The sequence below is a fragment of the Sphaeramia orbicularis genome, chromosome 9 (assembly GCF_902148855.1).
Source record: "Sphaeramia orbicularis chromosome 9, fSphaOr1.1, whole genome shotgun sequence".
Lineage (NCBI taxonomy): Eukaryota > Metazoa > Chordata > Actinopteri > Kurtiformes > Apogonidae > Sphaeramia > Sphaeramia orbicularis.
In genome coordinates, this window is record NC_043965.1 from 29,753,045 (window position 1) to 29,776,396 (window position 23,352).

At 41.9% G+C, this 23,352-nt stretch overlaps 2 protein-coding genes across 5 annotated transcripts in view; one reads left to right on the forward strand and one right to left on the reverse strand.

Moving 5' to 3' along the window:
• Positions 1-12,530, forward strand: part of slf1 (SMC5/6 complex localization factor 1) — a 43,935-nt gene extending 31,405 nt beyond the window's left edge. Inside the window, exon 18 of the mRNA XM_030143431.1 lies at positions 11,129-12,530. Within this exon, the coding sequence (XP_029999291.1) occupies positions 11,129-11,625 (497 nt within the window). The 3' untranslated portion in view covers positions 11,626-12,530. The remainder of the gene's footprint in view (positions 1-11,128) is intronic.
• A 31-nt stretch (positions 12,531-12,561) lies between these two features.
• mctp1a (multiple C2 domains, transmembrane 1a) overlaps positions 12,562-23,352 on the reverse strand; it is a 172,434-nt gene continuing 161,643 nt past the window's right edge. For all 4 annotated transcript variants that reach the window (XM_030143428.1, XM_030143427.1, XM_030143429.1 and 1 more), the window contains one exon: positions 12,562-16,387. In XM_030143428.1, coding sequence (XP_029999288.1) covers positions 16,316-16,387 — 72 coding nt within the window. In that variant the 3' untranslated portion in view covers positions 12,562-16,315. The remainder of the gene's footprint in view (positions 16,388-23,352) is intronic.

The window sequence follows — 23,352 nt, forward strand, 5'->3', positions numbered from 1 at the left end:
GTGCGTAGTTACTCTTAACAATCTTTAAGTTGCTGTTCCTTCTAGGTTTTACTATAAACCCCAGATTTTTTTGTGCTTGTGGCTGCATTTCTAACACCCATACATCAGACTCCCTTTGAAATTTTTGGCCAGGGAGACTTGCTGCAACATTTCATAATAGGAAAACAGGCTAGTGGGCCAGATACATATCCATTGCTCTACTACTTTATTTATTATTTTGCTGTTTTTTAGTCCTGAGCGCCTGCTAGATCTCGTGAAACTATATTTTTCATTGAGGCATCCACTTGGTTGTCCTAGTTGTTTCCAACAGACAGGCTGGACTTAGCTGCCAAGGTTTTCATGGGCCAGAGAGGGCAACACTGACACTGGCACACCAACAAAGCCTTTATTTCAGTGATCTCACCCCTTTGTAAGCCTGTCTGCTTCTAGCTAGGCCTGTGCTCTGCCTATGTGTGTGTGTGTTTTAGGGGTGAATTGCAAAGGGGGGGAGGAATTGATGGATCCTACCCCTACCCCCTCTACCTCAGTCCCCCCAGGCTTAGAGAGCTGGCAAGGAAAGGATGCCATGGCTGAGGGCAAGGCTGACTCTGCTTCCCCTCCTTCTTCTCCCATTGCCCAAGGCTGCCCCACATGACCCTGTGTGTTTGAGGGTGTGTGCGCTTCTATGCATATGTGTGTACTCGGCTTGTTTTCTCAAAGTATGGAAGCGTCCTTGACTGTATATTTTTGGTGTGTATATGTGTATGCATGCAAAAATATTTTCCTGAATATCAAATACCGTAATGAGCATGTACCGGCTTCCAATTAAGTAACTTTAATAGTGTATGTGTGTGTGCTGATGGTCCCTGTGCCTCTTCCTCAGCTGGTAGGGGTGTTTAAATATTGCAGGGTGGCCAGGGCAGCCAGTACCCCTGATTGGAATGGAAAAAGACCCCAAGCCTTTAACTGTGCAGTTCAGGGCTGGCACGCACGCACACATACGCATGTGTGCACACGCATCCACACAGAGGAGGCGTGTCTGTAAGCAAAAGGGGTGGAGAAATAAAAGGAAAGAGCCTTTAAGCTGTCACCACTCAGCTCTGTGACCGTAATCGCTGATGGCATCTTCTCAATGCAGCCCACCGTGTTAGTAAGCATAGCTAGTCCACCTCGACTTGTAAACACACCACCGCACACTGACTCATTTGCTTGGAGAGGAAAAAGTATGGGAGCGAAAAAGTGCCAGAGTGCTGAAGTTTTTATTTACCTTTTTATCTGTTTTTTTTATTCGTCAATGTATAAAAGAGGGCAAGACAGGTTGCTACACGTCTGTCCCACTAGTTTCTGTTGTTTCTTGTATACGCACAAGAAAAACACACACATGCTGAATGCAGAGCATCTTGCGGTCCCTGCAGATCTTAATGTGAACAAGTGTTTATGGAGCAGAAAGATGTCATTTGCTCAGTGGCACAGGAAGCACGCAGTCCCTTTAGACCAGTGTAGTCAGTCATGGTTTGTCTCTGTGTGTTTGTCTCTCTCTGTCATAGATACACATACACACAAACACAGGTAGTGCTTTAGACCCACTTGGGCCTCTTCACTGTCAACACGGTAAAGAAAGTTCATTCTACTCAGCACTTATTTCCCTGTGGGTCCTGAACTGGCAACAGCGAGGAGCTAAGCACTAGTACTATTAGAGGTGAGGCTGTGTTTGGAGCCTTCAGCTTCACTTGTGTGTTGATGTTTCAACTGTAGGTTTCTCCAGGCTGTATTTCAAGGACTTCCCTCACTGGGAATTTTTGAAAAGACTCTTCTTCTTCCTGCCTGCCTCTCACTCCCACCGATCCACCCCCTCCTTTCCATCAGCCCTTGTTTCTGCATTTTGGGGTGTTTGCCAGTATTAAGTCTGATTCTCTACCCAACAGTCTCTCCGGTTGCTCCTCACTGTGCTCCGAGAAGCGGTTTAGACCCCGCTTGATGTGTGGGAATGTGTGTGTTTTGTGCAGATAATGGACTAGAGAAAATTAAATAATAGAGGTGATGGTTTCAAATTGTTGCTGAAGGTTTCCTGCGGCCTACTTAAGCCTCGAATCACAAACACATCTTTTTTGAGCAGCGTTTGCATGTGGTGAGCATGAAGGCCACTAGGTGGTTGCTTCTTTTAAAACGAAGGGGTAAAGGCCAAGGAACTGCTAAATTATTTTATTTATACCACTGTCCTCTTTCACCAACAAGGTTTTGCCGGAGCCAGATATTTTTTGATGTATTTGTAAGAACTGCATAATAACTGAGACTGGGTTACTGCTGAAAACATACTCTTCGATCTGCAAACAAAGCCACGTCTCAAGGTTTTGTTGGTTCCTTTGCATTCAGGTTGGTTGGATTGAAATGGAAAAACAACATCTTCACAGATGGGTGAAGATTTTGTTTTGTTGGCCATGAAGATCATTCTCTGTCTCTGTGCTCCAGCACTAAACCTACATCATCACACTCTCCACCAGTACAAAATGGTTGTACTCATTCCTTTGTTACCCTTAAAACATTCAACAGCATCTCAGTGCGTCTGAATGATATATTAAAAAACTAAGATTGGTAAAAACTATCTATTCATGATGAGCGAAAAAGAATTCTATGTATCTTGAATTCTTTAACATGTACTCAACAAAGGGATTCAAGTTAAACAATGGGTGGTGTCTGAACTCTGGTGGAATAAGGTATGTGGTGGAAATCAAGTGTAAATGAAGACAGCAGTTTTCTGATTTTCTGAATTTGCTCACGGTATTCTTTCAATGAAATGCTAAATCCAACAGCATTATGTAGAACTCTCAGTGTGAGTGCGTTTGGATGATAAGGCCACCTCTAGTTCAACCCCTAAATTGTTTAAAATATTTGAAGGAAATAAGAGTTTGGAGCAGCACAAGGATGTTGCACTATAGTGGCATCCAATGCTATTTGTTCGACAACAAGAATATAAATTATGTCAGAAGTCAAGCTTTCCGGCATAATGTGGAATGTAAAGATGGAAATCCAGAAATCAGGCTCTGATCTGAAGCAGTTTTACTGGTGCTGCAAAGTTGGCCTCCGCAATATGAGGAAAGAACATTGTCAAACTGTGATGATGATACACGCTGCAGTCACCACTCAACCGACTCTAAGTAATCTGAGGGTAGCGGGCAGCTAGCTTGGGCTGCATCTTAGACAAACCCTGATGAAAACATAACGGTGGAGGTAATGTTTGTTTGTCTGTTAGCACTCAAAAAGTTATGGACGGATTTGGGTGAAATTTTTAAGAAATGTTGATACTGGCACAAGGAAGAAATGATAAAATTTTGGTGGTGATTGGGGAGGGGGGGCTGATCTGCCTTGGCAGAGGTCTGGTCTCCGAGTGCTTTTCTAATTGATCATAAGGTGTAAATGCACAGCAGTTGAGGCGATAGATCAAATGTTTGCTTATTACTCATTGCAAAATTGCATGCCATGTTCATTGTAATGATGAAAATGCATTTCATCACTTCATCAGTCCACTGAATTTGTTTTCATGGTTGATGATTGCTTTTTATACCAGTATTTCAGTATACTTCTATCCATTTAGCTACCCAATAGTTTGACCGACTAAATAAGTTTGTGTGGAATCTATGTTTTTGTGTTTGCACTTGATGATTCAGTGCAGGACATGTCATTAGAGCTAACAGCAGATAGTAGTGATTAGCTTTTTTTTTTTTTGATTCAAGAGACCACTTAGGAGTTCCTTGAGGGCTGCACTCTGATTATTTAAGATGCTAATCACCCACTGCTGATCAGCATCCGGTAAGACAGAGTATTTGTGATGCCCTTTATTACCAGCAGGGGATTACACAAGTCTAGCAGGTGCCTACACATCAAACCTGTCCATCCACACCTTTTCTTAAAGGCTGTGCTCAGGCTGTAACCTCTATCTGTTCAGTCTGATTCCTCTTCAGACAAAGAGGAACCTGTTAAGCAGCAGCTCACCTGAAAAGAGGTTCACGCTGGCTATTTGAAATTTGAGGAATTTAAGGGAAGTTACATAACATATCAATGTTTAACAATTTGTTTTTTTTTATCTGCTGTAACTGGGTTGTTCATAAATCCTTTCTTTTTCCAGGATTCTCGATATCAACGTTTAGAGAAATCAGCAAGTGTTCAGACATTGTTGCTATAGCAGAGAAGGATTTTAGCATATTCACGTGCGGCCTGTGTTTCCTTTTTCCTGCATTTGATGCCTCTCCGCCGGCTGCTTTGGTGCTTCAGTTGGTTGGTCTTGTTGTTTTTTGCTGTGGTTTCTAGTCGCTAGCTAGCAGCTCCCTGTGGATATGTGATGCCATGCCCCTGGCTGCAGTTCACACACTCACCCTGCCTCTCTTTTTCAGCCTGAGAGGGGGCGGGGGGTGGAGGGGTGAGAGAGAGAGAGAGAGAGAGAGAGAGAGAGGATGTTTACCATGCTGTGGAGCTGCCTGCTTCCCAGCTTGTCTGCCTCAGCCCCAGCCTCAGACCAGAGACAGAGAGACATAGGGGGAGGGAGCACTGCATCTTTCTTTCCCTCCCTCCCTCCTTCTTTTTGCGCCAATTTTCCCCTCCTCCACTCTTGCTTTTATATTTCTTGTCTTCGCCTGCCCTCTAAAGGCCAAAGGGCTTTGCGCTCTCTATGTATATGTATGTGGTGTGTGTGTGTGTGGCAGCCAGACTGCATCTGGCTGGTGCATCAGGCAGTAGCTTTTGCTCGCCATGTGAATTCCCTCCCTCTGCTGTAGCTTCTGAGCTGAGGACTTAGCAGGGCATTTTCACAGTCATATACACACAAGCGCGTGCACACACACACACATACACACACAAAGGATGGTGTAATTACCCTGTGCTCTCATGTAATTCCCCCAGGTGTTGTATTTATCTCCACCACAGAATATCTGACACCCAGACCCAATACCTGGATTCACATCAGTCGCCGTCTTTGCACCAAAGCTATTCCCCAGCCTCTGGCCTCATAACAGTATGTGTATGTATGTGTGCTACAAAGTATGAAAAAAACCCATCTGATGCTATTTTAAAGTCCGTATGTGAGAAAATGTATAAATGACATTAATTATGGCTTATTGGTACAAGTGTGATGACAGTGCAAATGCAATGTAAAATCTTGTAAAGTAAACCACACAAGCTGACGAGCTGATGTGCTTGATGGAAATAAAAGTGAGAAAGGAACAGTCGTGCAGGTAAATATGCTAATGTGACAAATGGCAGCAAAGCACGCACCAACACACTTAGTTAGCTTTCAGGCAAACAGCTCTACAATCAAACATGCAGCCGTACAGTCAGTGTTACAGACTGTCAGACAAGCCGAGCCCAGGGCCGTGCTGCAGGGGCCCTCTCCTCCCCACACCAGTGTCATCCATCTGGTTGGAGCTTGTCTGTCAGCTGGGTTTGACATGATGACGGCGGGTAACGCTTGAAATCTGCACCTCTGGTACTCACATTTCTGTCTCGATCTGTTTCTTTCTCTCTTGCTGATGTGTGCATCCTCTGTGTGCATATAATAGTGCAGTGTTTTAGACATGACACAAGCAATGAAAGGGAAAAAAAAAGTGGTTTGAGCTGGAGTAGATTCATTTTATTTAGGTACAAATTGAATTTAGTTTAGCTTTTCTGTTGGTTGTGTATTTAAGTAAAACAAACCAGTGGTAATTGGAAATCTGACTTTGTTTAAGTTTTGGTTTGTTTGTTGTTACTTTTTTTTTAAATGTTTCTCTTTGCTATACATTTGTTTAAATATCTTTGCTGCTACAATAACCCAATTTCCCATGAGTGCAAAACTCACTGTAGGGGTTTCATTTAATTAATAGACATATATTTCATTGAAATGTTAAATCAAAGTTGGGGAAGTAAACTTTGTCATTTTTTTTTTTATTCCTCTTATGGATAAAAGCACTATACAGAGGATTTACGGCCCCATGCAGTGTTTAGTCCAAAGTTGGTCTACCTAAAAGGCACAACAGGACAGAACATGATGCACTGGAGAGAAAAACGACCTAAAACTTCGAAGGCCATTCCGTCTTTTGTCAAACCCCTTCCAATGGGAAGAAGATGGCTTCATTTTCCACTGAGCTTTTTGGTGCATGTTTGTCTGTGTGGGGAACAGTACTTTAGGATTAGAAAAAAAAACCTATATTGGTCAACCTGAACCTCTCTACAATATGTCACGCCACGGCTGGCTTCACACATTACAGCCACTCCTACTGGATGAGCGTAATGGCGAGGACAGCTTGTTATAGAAACCTGGTGATTAGGACCTGCTGTGAACATCCTCACTCTCTCACACACGCCGTGTCGCTCTGTCTCCCTTTCCCTCCCCTCTGCCTTTCTCTTGCGGCCACTTTGATCAAATCTGTGCTCTTATGTCCTTGACTGCTGCCCCCGATGCCTGACCCCTGCATTTGAAATTTCCCCGCTTATGTAAAAGTTTATGTAGATTAATGCCACAATTTATGCAGATTGAGTTTTTGCCACTCAGGCTTGAAGCACTAAAAGGTAGATGAGCACTGACCTTCCTCACTAACAGCTACGTGAGCTCTCACCGATTATCTCATAACTGCTGCACACAGTGTTAGTTCTGTGGCGAAGAGAGCTGGAGAACAATTTCAGAATTCATAACGCTCCCATTTTTAATAGTTTTTTTTTTGTTAAACAGTGTCATTTAAAAAAAGGCTGCATTTTGTGTTTTTGTCAATGCCAAATGGCATATGGGAGGCTTAGTGAGTGCGGTTTATGTCACAAGGCTCCAAACACACTCCTATTCACTTGATTGTCCTTCCTTTAAAACATCACGCTTCCTGCAGCTCCGCATTGTCTGTCAAAGCAGAAACAACTGCCAGCAGTGGTATCAAGCAGCCTTTCAGCCGTCTGTGTGTCACACCAAGCCGGCACAGAGCCGTAAACTCGCTCACAAGTGGCAGCAGCATTGCCGAGGTTGAACAGTCAAGTGCCATCAAGAGCAGTTTGCCATAGAAATGGGTCTATCTGAAAGCAAACAAAGGGCTCGCACTTGACTCGACCTGCTCCATGTAGGCTAAGTGCACGCAGGCCTGTCTGACACTGGAAAATAGCTTTCACTCTGAACAGACAAAGCAAAAGAGAGGAGAGAAGACAGTAAATGTCACTGTTATAACTTTCCTGGTTTTGTGAGGAGTGAGGGGGGATGTTGTACTCAGCCGTGACTGTTATGTTGTTCAGCTTCAATGTGGAGAGAAGAGACTAAGAGGGTAAAGTCAAGGCAACAGATGGAGATGTTTTCTATGTTTTTATTCTTTACAAATCTTTGACATCAGTCTACTTAATCTGCCTCTTTGAATGAAATATTACTACTCTTCATCATTGAATATGTGTAGCCCGATGCAGAACTTAAAGCTCCGTCACTAACTATTTGAATTAGCAGATAACCTTGCTGTTTAAAATTGTCGCATTTTTTTTCTTCATTGTTCAGTCTGTTGCCAGTTTGTCATCCCTTTCTCTCCGTCTCTTCCTCTCAGTAGCTTTCCATGTTAGTGTTACTGATGATAGTGAGGAGCTCAGAGCATTACATCAAAAAGCTAACGGGAAAGCAGAGCCTCCATCAGGTCAATAACCCTCTGCGTCTTTTACACAAACACAATGTGACCCGCCAGTCACACAGTTAAGACAAGGTGTCAGCTGAAGTTAGTGCTGAAGTGAGCTAAAAGCCCTGGCTGGCACTGAGGCCCAGTGGGAAAACAGCTGTTCACTTAAACTCTCCACTCATGTGTGTATGTGTGGGTGTGTGTACTGAATGACATATGTGTTCATATGTGTGTCTTTGCACTATTTATATCTGTTACCGTGTCCTGCCATTGACCTGAGCAGTGTCTTTTCTACCTTATTTGATAATGATGCTGCCTACAGTATCTTGGCTGTGAGTCATGGTGTTATCGCTGAAGCTGAAGATGACTGTTTACATGAGACTCATTAACCTCCTATTATTAGGCTGTTATTATTAGTTACTTGCTGTGTATAAATTGAAATTCTACTCAAACACCACTTCAGATTGTTTAAAATGGATGTCTGGTTTGTTTCTATGTTTAACTGAAAACAAAACAAAGGCAGTTTCTAGTTGATTAGTGGAAACGGAATACACACTGGTGTGACAAAGACCATTCATGCAACATTTACACATACTATCCCCGTTTCCCTGGTTTTCATGAGGCTCGTGAAACACATGACATGCTCACAAGTGCCTGTACGTGCACCTTGTCTCAAAAACTCAATGTATGATGTGTTCTCATCCTTGAGCCTTTGTTTTACGTCTTCAATAGCGCAATTGACATGTCCTCTTTAATACACGCTCTGTGATTGTGTACGATATTGAAGTGTTGGGTGCAGGCAGTGTTTGAGTTGAGTTTTGAGTGTTTTTATTTATTTATTTATTTATTTATTAAACTCAATAGATTTAGTAGTACATTGTATAAAATCATCACATCTTTACAAGCAAATTTTCAGTCAGGTTTGTTTGAGGTGCTGTTGTGTAATTACTCTTACTGAGACAAACAATAGCCCCTTGCAAACTATAGAAAGTACAGTAGCATATGTGTCAAAGATTATCATTGAGGGGCAAGTTGCAGTAGAAGTACATTTTCGTGTTCCTTTTATCACACTGCTCATACATACTCTGTGTGTGAGTAGGTATGTATGGCTTTAGAGTTACACAATTAATGGAACCACAGTGTCAGCCTGTGTAATAGTATGATTACAACACAACCTGAAAGTGCTACATGTCAAAATCAACAAACATCGGATTACATTCGATAAATACTGACCGCACTGATGAACACCAACTCCATGGAAAAAAGGCAAGTGTGGTGACTTTGTATCAGCAATGAATTTTACAAACCATGGAAAGACTCCATTTTCAAACTTTGCCTCTTGCACAGACATACGTTCTTCATTGTTTTGTAGCTGCACTTAAAAGACACAGTCCTTTAGTTATTTTTTATTTAAGCAGGTTGGTCTCAGTGAGATGGGGGATGTCTTTTTCAAGGGAGACCTGGCCAAGACAGCCACGATACAGTCACATCATTACAGTTTTACAATAATAAAAGCATTTAGTTAGCCACAGTGCAACAGTTTGTAGTGACCACTTTGTAAAGTGGAGGAGAGGGTTTGTGAGGCGGGTGAACTGGGGGTTCACCGGTCCAATAAGCTGAAGACCGAGGCTGCTCCCTCTGTTTGACTTTTAGATGGTCGGGAACACTGACCATCCTGCTCAGTTTATTAACAAACAGGTTAGCAATGTGCCGCAAGCAAAGGGCCCAACAAAGTGCACATCTATCAAATCAGAGATGGGTCCTACAAACATGGTTGAGATTACCAGCAACTTAAAGTCCACGGTGATATTTTGGCTTTAGTGACACTGGTCAAGAACTTCAGCAGCACTTTTCATGTGGACCAACTTTATTATAATTAGATATAAGAGGAATTCTGTCTGTCCATCCAAGATTTCCCATTTCACTAACATTATTCACCCAATTTTTTTCAAATTTCACAAACATGTTCTTTTGCACAAGGAGAGGTGCGATACACATTTTGATGGCTGAATGTCATTTTTAAATTTTTTTTTTTTTTTTTTTTACAAATTTTGAAAATTTCAACTTTGAAAATTTGTCCATCTGATTTTTCGGACATTATTCACACAGTTCTTTTCAAATTTCACACACATTTTCCTTGCATGTGCCTTTCTCTCAACACGTTTCTTTTGGAATGTTTTTTTTTGTTTGTTTGTTTGTTTTTTTTTTTTTTTTACAAATTTTTGGAAACTTTTTAAAAAGATTGAAAGTTAAGACTCAAAATTAATCCCTGGCTAGACTGGATATCAGTTAGCAGGTGGGGCAAAGTGTTGTGTGCCCGGGTGGGAGTATTAGTAACAAGGTTTCCACAGGGTCTTGAAAAGTCTTAAAAGTCTTGAATTTACAAATCGGCATTTAATACCTTAAAAAAAGTCTTTAAATGGTACTAAATTGGATATTCTAGGTCTTAAGTTATGTTTCCATAAACTTGTTGGCTGTATTGTGTTTAAATGTGTCTGTTAAATGTCCAGAGAATGTAGCCTTAGTCTACTCAGTTCCAACCCGGCAATTTATATTGAAATTAGGAACCAATTTTTGCTAACTTTACAGCCCCCGGTGAGAAATGACACTGAACATAGGGAATCAAGGCATTGCAGTAAACAAATTTTCCTAAATTCTAGGAGTCACGAATTTTTGCCAGTATGGCTGTGAAGTAGGCTGTGAAACAGGCATTAAATTCTGTTCTAAGTCATCTTAAAAAGGTCTTCAAAAGCCTTACATTTGACTTGTAGAAACCTGTAGGAACCCTGTAGTAAGCTCTGCTTCGTTTTTCACTCTTTTAATTCTAAATTTAGTCATTGTCATCAGGAAACCAACGGCATTCAAATAAGATAAAAAATATGAAAAAAAAAATCTGCAAGGAAACCACCAGTCCTATGCTGTACATCCACTCACTGACCAACAGGATATATTTAAAGATGGATTGGGCATATGAGTTGGTGGCTGGCTCCAGTCCAGTCACTGTACCATGTTGGCAGAAAGACACTGGGATCATCCAGAGACATGACTAATGCCATATTAGGACTACAGTTTTGAAAAGGTACGAGTAAGGAAAGGAGCTGGAAGTTCAAGAAAAAATAATAAGATATCCATAATGGGTCTAATCTACTTCAAAACCTATATAAATATATATATATATATATATATATATATATATATATATATATATATATATATATATATATATATATATATGTATCCATGTACTGGTGTGCAAAAGAACAGGCAGTGCGACAAAAAACAACTGTTTTGTTGCAAAATGTGCACATGGATACTGCAACATTTTTCAAATATATTTTTTGAGGTTTTGCAGTAATCTGTGCATTTTTTTCTAATAACTAATATATTTTAAAATTTTCTCATTTGTATTTTTTTTGTATATTTTTGTGTAGAGCGTAAATTTGGTTGCATAACAATAAGTCTGTTTTGTTCAATTCTATACTATTCTGTATCCTTCATATTTTCTAAATTCCGTGCAGATCTGATCCTTGTACCTTGTTCCCCACCAGGTTCGGCTCTCCTACGGCAGACTGATGGAACCGGTCGGACTCCACTCGATTTGTTGTCTCCAAGTCAGAGGGACGAGCTCTTCCACAGCGCGCAGGTCGGGGACTCTGCCCTCAGAAAGAAGGCAACCAGGGTTTTGAACCTGCCCCTCCTGGAAGCCGGATCCACTCTGCTGGCACACCTTATTTTCTCCTACCAGCTGGAGAAGGGTCTGCCCTGCCATAACCAGCTGAGCGGTGACAAAGCTCACAGTCTGGGCCACAGGCTAGTCAGGGCTGTAAAGAAACACTCCCTCCAAAATGTGGCTTCGGGCTGGACGGACCAGCGGGCGGTGAGACTGCTAGAAGATACAAAGACACTGCTGGAGCTTGGCAGAGGGTGTTACCTGGGCCAGGTGTCGCAGGGAATTAAAGAATGTAAAGGAGAGAACACATTGTTCCTCATGGAGATACTAGAGGATCTGAAGTGGAGAGGAGAAGAACTAGCAGCTGATCTGTGACATTGGATCTTTGGACAACATGCTGATAAAGACTTGAATAGCACATTGAAAATCACAACTTGTTTCAGAAATACAAACAAGCTTCTTATTTTTATCATTTGTATACATCTGTTAAAACATCTGCACGTAGCTTCTATACCTGAGCTTAATGTTGACTTCTGCAGAGAAAAAGATCTTACAATTTAGACCAGAAATATCGGTTTTGCTATTCTGTTTAAGCGAACTGAAACTTAACTTTAAGCCTTCCTTTTACCAGTACCAGCACAACACAGTAATTGTCAGCACTATTTCATAAAATTCAGTTGTTTTTTTTCATTTCATTTGCCAGCATGTTTGCCATAGAGGCTGGCAGATGAAATCAGAGAGAGCAAGATACTCCTAAATCGAGGCTTAAAGTTAAGTGTTGCAAAATGTTATACAAGAGTTCTGTTACTGCTGAAGAAATCTGTTTAAATTTAATGCATTTAAGGCAACACTAACATTTTTGTCATTACTACCTCATGATTGTTTACTGGTTATTTTTTAAACATCAAAAGTTTTTGTTTTTTTGGTTTCTAAATATTTACACAGAAATAAATAAGTTAACTTTTGCACTACAACGCCGTGGTGTTGAACATTTCTGACAGTGTTTAGTCAAGGGTAAAAGACTGCTGCAGGTTAATATGGAAAGGTATGCTGACAGATGAAGGGGTTTTACGTGGGGGCCGCAGTGAAAGTGTAAAACCAGAAGTCGTCCTGGTCTGAGACTCACATCGTCTCAGCCACACAGGCTGAAGTGAAGAAAGAGACAAACATGAAAGAACGGAGCCTGAAATGTGAGAATTGTTAATGTCTGTGGATGAAATTAAGCGGCTTAAATTCCTTTTGCTACAACCAGTCCTTGTAAAAATGAGTTTGTTGATAGTGAGCGTACATGCTGAATTAATCCACACACTCTGAAGATGATAAAAAATATTTAATCTCATGTTAATTTTTCTTTTTTTCAAAATAAGCAACAGACATCAGATGCATTGAATTCCTCAGATCATAAATATACATCATATTTTCTCATGACTTTTGTCCCTTCTGACCCACAACTGTGTCGTAGCTGCTTCCCTTCTTAAAATGTCATTGCTCAGAAGTGGGTATATGAAGGTGATGTCACAGGCAGGCAACGATGCAGGCGGAAAAAGACAGATCTTAGAAAATAAGGCAGGCATACACCTACTCTACAATATCATCACCAAACCATCAACAGGCATACTGTATAAAATACAACCATAAATTAATAAGTAGCTATATACAATATCTGTTAAAAAATAAATCTCATTTCAACTTGGTGCAAATAAAAGTGCTTTTTTTTCCTTTACAGCTGTCAGTCTGATACATTCCTTTATATAATTTATTTTCTCTACATCACACAAAATAAAAACACTTTGGTTTGCTTGCAATAATAGCCAAAACCATATCATAAATGACTTTTAAAAGAAAAAAAACAAAGAAAAAGTATTTGGATGCAATATACCACACAATAGTCACCACAATTTGCTGTAAAATAACTACATACAGTAGTAGACACATACATATCAGGTATTCAAACAGTCCCTTCAGGCATTATAAAAAGCCATCCTTCATGAGAAACAGAGTGTATTTGTTGAGGAGGCTATAATCAGTCTGCGATGCTGCTCTTAGGGGACAGTCTGTTATTGTCTTTCAAGTGGATTCCTCAAAACAACAAAACAAAATCAATGGCCCTCTAGAGTGACAGATCCGAGCCTGTTGATATTTAAGCATGGAGATGGATGGGTAAAGAGGGAGGGAGGGAGGGAGGGCGCAGTTGAGGGTAGAGGCAATGGCAAGCAGTTAGACAGAAAGGGTGAGGGGATGACAAAATGGCAGAGAAGAGCTCGATTTGCAGCTGGGGAGGGAGTTGAGAGACAGACAGACAGACAGAAAAGGGGGAAAGGGAACAAAAAGATGGAGAGGGGGTAAAGATGGAAGGCAGGGATCAGTGGGATGAGAGGAGACCTTCTCAAATGTAGTCTGAGCTGTGATCTTTCAACAGATGCTCAGAGAGAAGCCCAGGAGACCGTCCCTTCAGACAGGGTCGCAACCCTGCTCGCTGACGAATGAGGGAACCGCAGAGAAGAAAACGGGGAGAAGCATGACGGGAAGCCGGATCCGAAATAGCATAAAATACACCCACACAGACACACACACACATATCCCTCCACGGCTGACATCTCAGGCCTAAGTCCCCTCCGAGCCTTGTCACAAAGCGACTCGCTGCTCATCTAACTGATGGCTTTCTACACCAGCAAACTCCACACCAAGTAACAGCTGGCACTTCTGCTACAGCACACACATATTTTTTACATGCTGACACACACAGACTGAATCTGCACATCAGTCTACAGCTGGAGGGGAGAAACAATTGAGAAGCACACCGACGTTGAGAAAAGCAACATGTCTTTGATTGCATAAACGTGTATACGCAAACACTCTTACATACACAGTTCACATACGCAAGCTTGTGTCTCTGGAAACACAGATCAAAGTTGAGCTGTGGGCACAGGAGGTGGGGCAGATGGAGAGGGCGGCCAGCCTGGGGCACAGCATCACACAGAGCATGAGTTTTTTTTTTGTGTGTATGTATGTGTGTGTCTGAGAGGGAGGAAAAAGTGCATGCTCAAGTGGGATGGTAGGTTTTATCTGTGCGGGAGAAGGTACAGAATGAGTGTGAGCCCGTGTTCGTCTTTGTGAGTCTTTATGTATCTGCATGGCGGTAAATGAAAGCTTCCGTGTGGTGTGTGGCCGCTGAGGCAAACACACAGGGAGATGAGAGGAAAGGAGACCAGCCTTTCAAACCAGATTAGGACTGTGGCTGCCTAAAGGCCTGCCTGCCTGCCTGCCTGCCTGGCGACTCTCTGCATAGACTGGGTGACATCTATATTAACACCTCAACTGCTCAGTCTGCTGCTCCTCCAGACAGACTGACTGGGTGTTTGACAAGGGTTACATAAGGCTGCAGCAAAAATTATCTGGGCATTTACAGTAGTGGCATTTAAGGTTGAATGGCTAATGCTAACTATTACTGAACTTTACTCTGGTTTCTATTTTCTAACAATATTTTATCCAAATTAGGGCTGTACGAAATGACAACATACATCATGCAACATACAAATGTCCCCTCATGATCATCATTTCATGTAATGTTACAGATTTCTCCACTGAGCTGTAGCTCATACTCTTTACAGCATATTTTTCTTGATTTGGATGGCAAATACAGAGATGAACACCACTATTAAGGCAGTACAAACATGGAGGATAGTGAATGTGACAGAAGACACAAGTCAAGGACAAGTTGAGGATCTGCTACGTAAAAGAGAGGCTACTGCAACTGCATGGACATATTTTATGCATGAAAAGTCTGAGACAAACTGGACATTTCACATTCTGTTTAGGATTTTACACATTTTGTTACATGTTTTAACTGAAGGTATGAACAAATGGTTCAGTTTATTTGGTGAGAACCGAATTCAAACTGTATGAAATCGATATGTCTGTGTGGGTGTTTTATTTTTACAGAATATGTGCTATATCGAACTGATGTAACATCCAGTGTACCCCACCGTTGCCTGTTGGTAGCCAGTTGGATAGGCTCCGGCGACCCTGTGACCCTCTCAAGGACTAAACAGTTCAGAAAATGAATAAATGAATGTGCTATATTGTGATATGTACCAGTATCTTGATATGTAATTACCTATGTTGGGACATAAGATTTTGGTCATATCACACAGCCCTAGTCAGAATCCATTCTGAGAAGTGCAGATCCACTGTATTTCAGAGTATAACCACTGTAATACATGGAGAAAAAGCAACATCTTTTTATATTAAATGTTCAAAACCTAATCTAGACACTGCATTAAAGCAGAGACAGACACCACCACAAGCCTGCAGACTGTTTGTCCAGTTTTGTGTTCATGGAACAGGATATATCTGGAGGCTACCACTGTAATTGCTAATCAGCTCGGTTGGCTGAGTTAAGTGGAGACAATTCAAATTACTCCCAGTGAACGTAACATTATCACCACAGTCCACAAGAAAGAAAAGATACTTCAGTACAAAAACAATTAAAAAATATAAACATATTCCAAAAATCATTTAATAAATAAATGTTGAAAAAAATGCCTTCTATTGCAGAGCGATAAATGCTGAATGTTGGTATAAGGCTTCTATTTTTGATGAACGTGAGTGAACTGAATATGTCATTTTGGAAAAGTGAGTTCAAATGTTAAAACTCATTTTAGTCATTGTGTGACACTTGTGGCGAGTGAACAGAGTCCTCCAAGCTGTCAGGGTGATGGAGACAAGTAACGAGGAGAGTGGCTTACACAGCTGAGAAAAAGGTCAACCCATCAATCCTTCCTTTCCTTTAAAATCAATCAAAGCATAATGGTTTTAAGAATAATTCAAGACATTTCTTGTACTAGTCTTTTTTTTATACAAAAATTACACCTCAGGAAAGTATACTGTACATCATGAGTAATCAAAGACAGAAAGAGATTTAAGGAGAAGAAGAAAAAAAAAAAAAAAAAGCGAAGGATAGCTGAGCCGAGCTGGTCCAAAGCGGTCTTCCTCTGCTCCTCAGTGTCCAGTAATAGACCAAGAAAAGTGGAGAAGAGAAGAGTTGGTGGGCGGACACAGTCATCTACCCGGGGTTGTTTTTCTTCCTTTTATTTGGACTGGGATTGGGATCCAGTTTCAGCTCTCGGTACTGCACCTGTTAAAACACACAGAAACACACAGACACACGCAAACACACACCAACCGGTCAGGTGGAAAGAGCAAAGGATGCTTGAATAGCACAGAAACCCTCCAGAGGCTCTCTGAGTCCAGCTGTGTGGAACAGTGGCCTCAGGGAAGGGATTACACACTGATTACAACACACGCACACACACAGATGCACATAAAGACACGAACGCTCTCATGCACACACACACACACACACACAAACACAATGCATGTACACTGTTCAAAGCTCCAAATACACTTGTGCTTGCACGCAGACGCACACAAAGACACACATACACACATACTTCCACAGATGTGGAACAGTGGCCTAAGGGAAGGGATCACACAAACAAACAGAGAACAGGGCAAGGGCTCATGGGAAAGCTTGGAGAGACAACAGAGTCATCTCAGCATGGCAAGATGGTGAGGAGAGAAAGGGCAGAGTGAGGCAGAAGGTAGAAAACTCACTGTAACCCTTTATCAACCAAATTCTCTGCTTAGATTGTATCATCACACCACTGATTATTTTATCTGTTTACATACTTGTTACATATGTGTGGAATTTAGCACGGTGTGTCAGGATATCCGTGTGCTTAGGGAATAACAAATCACCAGACGCCACCAGAGTGTGAAAAAACAGTCAAATAATGAATGTTAAGCTCATACAGAAAAAAAGAGAAAGTTATGAGGTTAGGCAGGTTTCACCATGTTGGCGTTCTTTTAGATATCTGACTTTTCTTTACTTTGAATTTTGCTATTTTTACTGTGCAATCCTATTTGTCCCCTTTCCCCTCTGGGATAAAGAGTAGAAATTGAAAAAAAAAAAAAACCAAAACAAAATAGCAAGCAAGGTGATGAAAACTAAGATTAAAACTAAGAAAGAAAGAAAATATCCATTAACTGAAAATTTAAAAAGTAATAAAAAGTACAATGCAACGCACTGGAACAAAACCAGCTTTGTTTCATGGTTTTCACCTGATATTTAGGTTTTTTTAGAACAAGGGTTAGGCTTTAGCTTAGGTAGAAATAGGGATTGTCTTCATAATCAATTGTTTGCTTAATGTCTTGGTCCCCCATTTATAAGCTATGGATAGCTTCTGGGGTTACCCTTTTTACAAAATCATATCTTGCTGTGAATTATGAATATAAGTTGCATGCGTATTTTAATGATTTGTAAATAAAATGTGAACTGAACTGAACTGAACATTTGTGCTGATCCTCCACTCGCCTTTGCACTGCATTGTACCTACTGGCTACTTTTGTTATCACTATGGTGCCGTCAAGACGTTTTAGTGGCACTTTACAATCCCTCCAGAATGCGTTCAACATTATCACTTAGGAAGCTACCTACTGTATGCCTCCTGAAGTGAACTCCTTCTAATTTGACATGATGCTTTCCAAACTGAGACAGTAAGCGGAGCAAACCGCTCCTAAGTGATGGACACTTCGAAGCAAGAGCATCACAGTGGCTGAGCGTCAACAACCAGAGACTGTCACTCCGGCAGTCGCTTCCTTTCAGATGTACACACACACATGCACACACAGAAATACAGTCACTATCCAAGACACACTGACAAGCACTAGCCACTAAATCAGAATACTAATAGAAAAAAAAAAAAGATTTAACAGTCACAGCACCAAAGAGCCAGTATCGTCTGTGGAATCCCTCCTAGGCTGATGTATTGTAGGCTACTCTGCCTGTCTGACTGACTGACACCCTCTCTGATTCTCCAGGCAGACAACAAACTGACGTCAATATGGTTTCTCTGTTCTGTCTCTTGGTGGGTCTGTCTGCTGTGGACGGGAACAGCAGCGTCTCTCAGCGCGGGGCTGGGAACAAGCCTTTATCATCCATCCACTATCCTCTGCCTGGTATGTACAAATTTGAGATGCAAAGAGACAGGTGTGAGCGCTCAAGGATGAACATACCCACAAACAAATACCAACACGCACACATGCCAACACCACTGCACACCCATGCCTCCCACATCACACCCCCTTCCAGCCTTGTATCATTAACATCCCATACAAAGCTCCTCACTGTACACACACACACATGGATACAGTGGCATATTTCTGTTCCTGTCTCTCACAGTGGCACAGTCAAATGTCCCGTTAAGGTGCTTACAAAATGGTTAGACCAACATGTGTTGCATTCTACGCCTCACTAAGCAGCCAGACTGCACCAATTCAAATCTGGATCCTCCTTACTGTCCACAAAGCAAACAAACATCCTACTAAACAGCTGTGCAAATACAAGTGGTAGGTTGAGTAGAGTGTGAGAGAAGATGGGAGACAAAGATAGTCTGAAGGCGACAAGGAAGGAATCCAGGTGGAAAAAACAAGAGAGGATGGGAAAGAAGAGAAAGAGGGGACAGAAATAGATGGAAAGATCAAGGGAGGAAGGGCAGAGACCAGAACAAACCAACAAAGGAAACAGGAGAAAAAACAATGAGCAAAGAGGAGACTGGGTGAGGCAGGGGGAGATCTGTGGACACTTGGGTGATGACAGATACTGTTCTCATGTGGGTGTGGATTCTTTTATAGTTCTGCCAACTAAAGCAGACAACAGAGTCAAAGCCCAAGAGATGGAGAGGGGCTTATATGGCCCCATCTGCAAGTGTCTGTAGTACTGTCATTAGACGACCATGATAGTCATAAGAGCGTGGCCACAGCGATTCGATCAATTACAGTAGCAGATACACAGAGAAACAAGTCACAAAATTGATTTTGATGGATTTAGGGTAATCTAGCTGCAAAGCGGAAAAGTAATATTCATAATTTTGTGTTCATAGTGTAAAATCACCTAAACTGTTTTTTCATCACCTTAGAATGAGTGGTTTGTGCCACATGACTGCAGCAGCTCAGATTGAACTTCTTGTTCCTCATCTTTTTTTATGGCAGGTGCCATCCAGTGTTAAAGTGTATTAGCATCATCTACTACATTTAAGTGTGGACTATAAACAATATCCCTCAGTCCACTTTAACAGGCCTGAATGGATGAACAAAACACTACTCTTATATTTAGTACTTTTGGCCATTGTAGAGGAAGGAGAGGCAAAGGTTCTTCACTTGTTTGCAATCTGAAACTTCAATACTAGATGCCATAAAATCAATTCATCCATAACTAACTGTAAAACAAAATAGTACACAATTCACCCACAATTACAATAATACATAATATATGTAATGTTTGCAGTATACGATATTATTGCAACACAATCTATCTTCATCTTGCTACAAGTTTCAACCACTGATCCAAAAGTAGGACAGGTATTGCACAGGATCACTGACTGTTAGTGGTCCCATTACACGGCCAAACGCCTACAGCAGCAAAAAGGAACACGGCAATTTAATTCTGCACGCTGACATTCCTGTCCAAACAAAACTCTTTGCAAGTGCACACAAACAAAGAAAAGTTTGCATGTCAGTAGAAAGTATGGTGTTCTTTCCTGTGAAGGGGATCAACAAAAAGAAAGGGCGAGGGAAAAAACAAGATCTCAATCAAACGGGAGTTTCTCTGTGAAGAGCTGCCAGCCATGAGAAATGGGGCTCATGCGTCACAGGATCAATTCAACCTTACAGGTGACAGGTTTGCATCATGCTATACCCTTGGCTCCCCACTCACCTCACCTAATAACACACACACAAACACACACAGGCACCAAAACGATGCAGACAACAAGAGCTAGTTAAAGTCAAAAACAGAAGAAAAGGCAGAGGAGGCGAGGAGAAAGTGGGACGTTAGCAAAATAAAAGAAGCCAGAATTGGGTGAAAGTAAAAAGTGTGGTAATGCAGCGAGCACATAAGCAATTTGGTAGCGCGAGTGGGGAGCTTAAAGGGAACATCGACAGGAGAGGCACTTGGTAAAGACCCAGCGCTGCTCAAAGGCTGCTCCACCCTCGCTCCTCTCCGCTCCTCTCCTTTCCTCTCCTCTCCAAAATGTTGACAGTACAAGTGCAAAACAGGCTTTGAAGTGTGCTCTGCTGAAGGGGCGCCGTGTACCGTGCTTCGTTTAACGGTGTTACCCACAAAGCATCCTGGGACCTGCTCTTCTCCCTCTCTCACTGTCTGTCATCCTCTCCCTCCCTCTCACATCGAACCTTTGACAGTGTTTTGATGTTGCCAGTGTGGGCAGACAGACAAGGAAAAACTACGGTGGGTGACAGAGCAAAAAAAAGGCACACACGAGGGTAAATAAATGAAGTCAAGAAAGGCAAGAGGGCAACATTTTAATGACACTATGCAATTCTCTTTCCAGTTCTTTACAGGGAGTGGAAAACTGAGCAAGTTTCATCCTATGTGATGCCTAACTGAGCATAAGGGTTATTAAGTGTTTCCAGGGAAACACATTTGTGTACAGTACAGACATCTGCACATTGGAGGATTCAGCACAAGCATCTACTGTTGGGAGAGAAAAAGCATGTCAAGGTGACATAAGCCAGAGGAAACAAAAAAGCAGCAAAAAAATCACAAAGTAAGTAAAGTTTTGCCTATTAACTGCAGTGGCACGACACACGCTGAATAGTGACTAATTGGCCACTTGCAGTGAAATGTTTAAATTTGTCACAAAAGTGGGGAAGGACAAAGCCAAGGAGAGTGAGACCTCTGGTAGATGTGAGTGATGGCATCTGGCAACGTTTCAACCTTAAACCATCCTGCCTTTGACCCCGGTATGTCCAGTGAGGTTTCATCCCCAACATAAATGTTGTCCAAAAATATTAACCTGACTCCCCGCTGTTCATTAGGCACTAAATTGGAATTCATGCTTATTTTTGTACAGGGGGTTTGATCCAGCTCCTTTACACCCATCATAAAGGGCCACTTGGCATGCTAATTGCCTTGGCCCTACTTATGCACTCCCCAGCTCACATGGCTAATGGTGTCGTAAAACATACTAGTGCACTGACACCTCCCAAACGCCAGGTAGGGAATACTTAGCACTATAAAGGTGCTCAGTTTGGCCTCGTTTAAGAGGACATGAAGAATTCTGTGATAATGACCATAAAGATAGCTTACGCTGGTAAAAGTTACAAACCAGATACAAGAAACCGTTACCTGGGGGGGAGACAGTGACTCTTTCACATATACAGCTCACCTCTGCACACACACACTGAGACCAGGCTTTAACATCGCTGCTCACAGAGGGACATAATGATTTAAGTAAACTGTTCTGGTGGTAAAAAGGTAACTCTGCCTGGTGCTGCATCGCTACACTACTGGGACTGAGCTTTTAAAGGCTCTTTGACAGTGCCGTTATAGGGGCTCAGTGTCAGTGATGTGAGGAGCTGGACCTTCCCTGGACTGTACAACTAATTACAATGACATTAACCATGTTTCTATATAACTGTCTAGTGAATTAGAAGCTAACCTTTGGAATGTCACACAGAAGAAAGAGTAAAACAAAAAAAAAATAATAAAAAAAAAATTAGGTGAGCTGCCATTAACCGGTTTGGAGCAAATAGACTCAGCTGTAAACTGTCTTCAGCAGGTGTCATAAAAAACAGTGTTGAAGTTGAGATTGGTAACCAGAACAACCTGCTGTTTTCATGGATGAGATCGAATAATAGTTTGGTTTCCTCACACATCTCCACATGTACCTGTTGCTACTTCTTCTTCATCTCTAGGAGCATAAACAACTGACTAGTCATGTTAAATGTTCGCTACAAAAGAACTTTCTAAAAACAGCTGAAAAAAAAATGCAAAAAAACACCTCAAGCAAGTGTAAACACTTCTTTGCAAAGTTGAGGATAATTTTACAATTTTCCATCAACCTTCTCTACTTCAAAATGTAAAATACAAATGTTTAGATGGAGACCTGGTTACTGTATATTGTGTATATAGAAGAAAGCTATATGCTGTAAAAAGTTGTATGAGAGTTGCTGTGGTATCTTAGAGCAACATGCTATATGTTGTGATTGACTGTGGCCTAGTGTAGTTGCCCTTTATATATAAAGTCATTAGAACCTCATCAGTTCTGGCTGCACTGAAGCACCTCCAAATGATGCGGAACAGTACACTGAAACAACCCCAACCCACCTCACATGCACCACTGCTGGGAGAGCATGTGTATGTGTGTGTGTCTTTGTATGTGTGTGTGTTAGGTCACACCGGGGCCCTGAAATAGCACTTCATTAGTCATCCAGGGTGTCAGGCATAGTGGGCCCCTGCTCTAATGCCAGTGGGTGCCATGGACAGGTGCCCGTGAGGGGACGCTCCATTTGGACCCCAGCACCTCTCTGCATCATCCATGAGCCTCAAGGGCTTAATCCCCACAGACGGCTTTGACCCAGTAAGGGGAGGGTGCAGGCAATGAGGTGAAGCCACCACCGGAGGCAGCGTGGGATGCATCGCAGAGCAGAACGTTCTGGTCTGTTTTTAGCCAAAAACCGCAGAGCGGGGTGTCTTCGCAAAAAAAAAAACAAAAAACCCTCACCTTTGGATTCAGTGAGAAAGTAATTAGCACAGGTTTCGGTTATTTATCAGCTGACTGAGCACTGAATGTAAATTTCACCAACCTCATATTTACACAAACAAGATAACCATGCCCTAAATAATCACACCAGATAGAGCTTTTATTATCCACTTTTGTTCTCATTCTTTCTTCTATATCTCTGCTTTTATGTCCATCTTTTTTCTTCTTAAATCAGTTCTTGCTAGTCTCACTTGGTTTTTCACCCTCCAAACAGTCAGTGAAACCTGGCAACAATTACCATTCCAACAGCTGCAGCAATAACCGTTACAGTAGCACTTACAGAATTACTTATACAGTAGGCACAACTCCAGCAGCATGGGCATCAGACCAGAGCAGCACGTCTGCCCCCGCCTCCCCCAGACAGCAGGCCCTCATTAGGGGCCTTGTAAAGGCCTAGTACCTGCCGGGCCTGGGCCCCTTCCCTGCTCTGCTACTCCGGGTTCCAGGTGCGTAAGGTGGCTGCACTTCACCAGAGGGG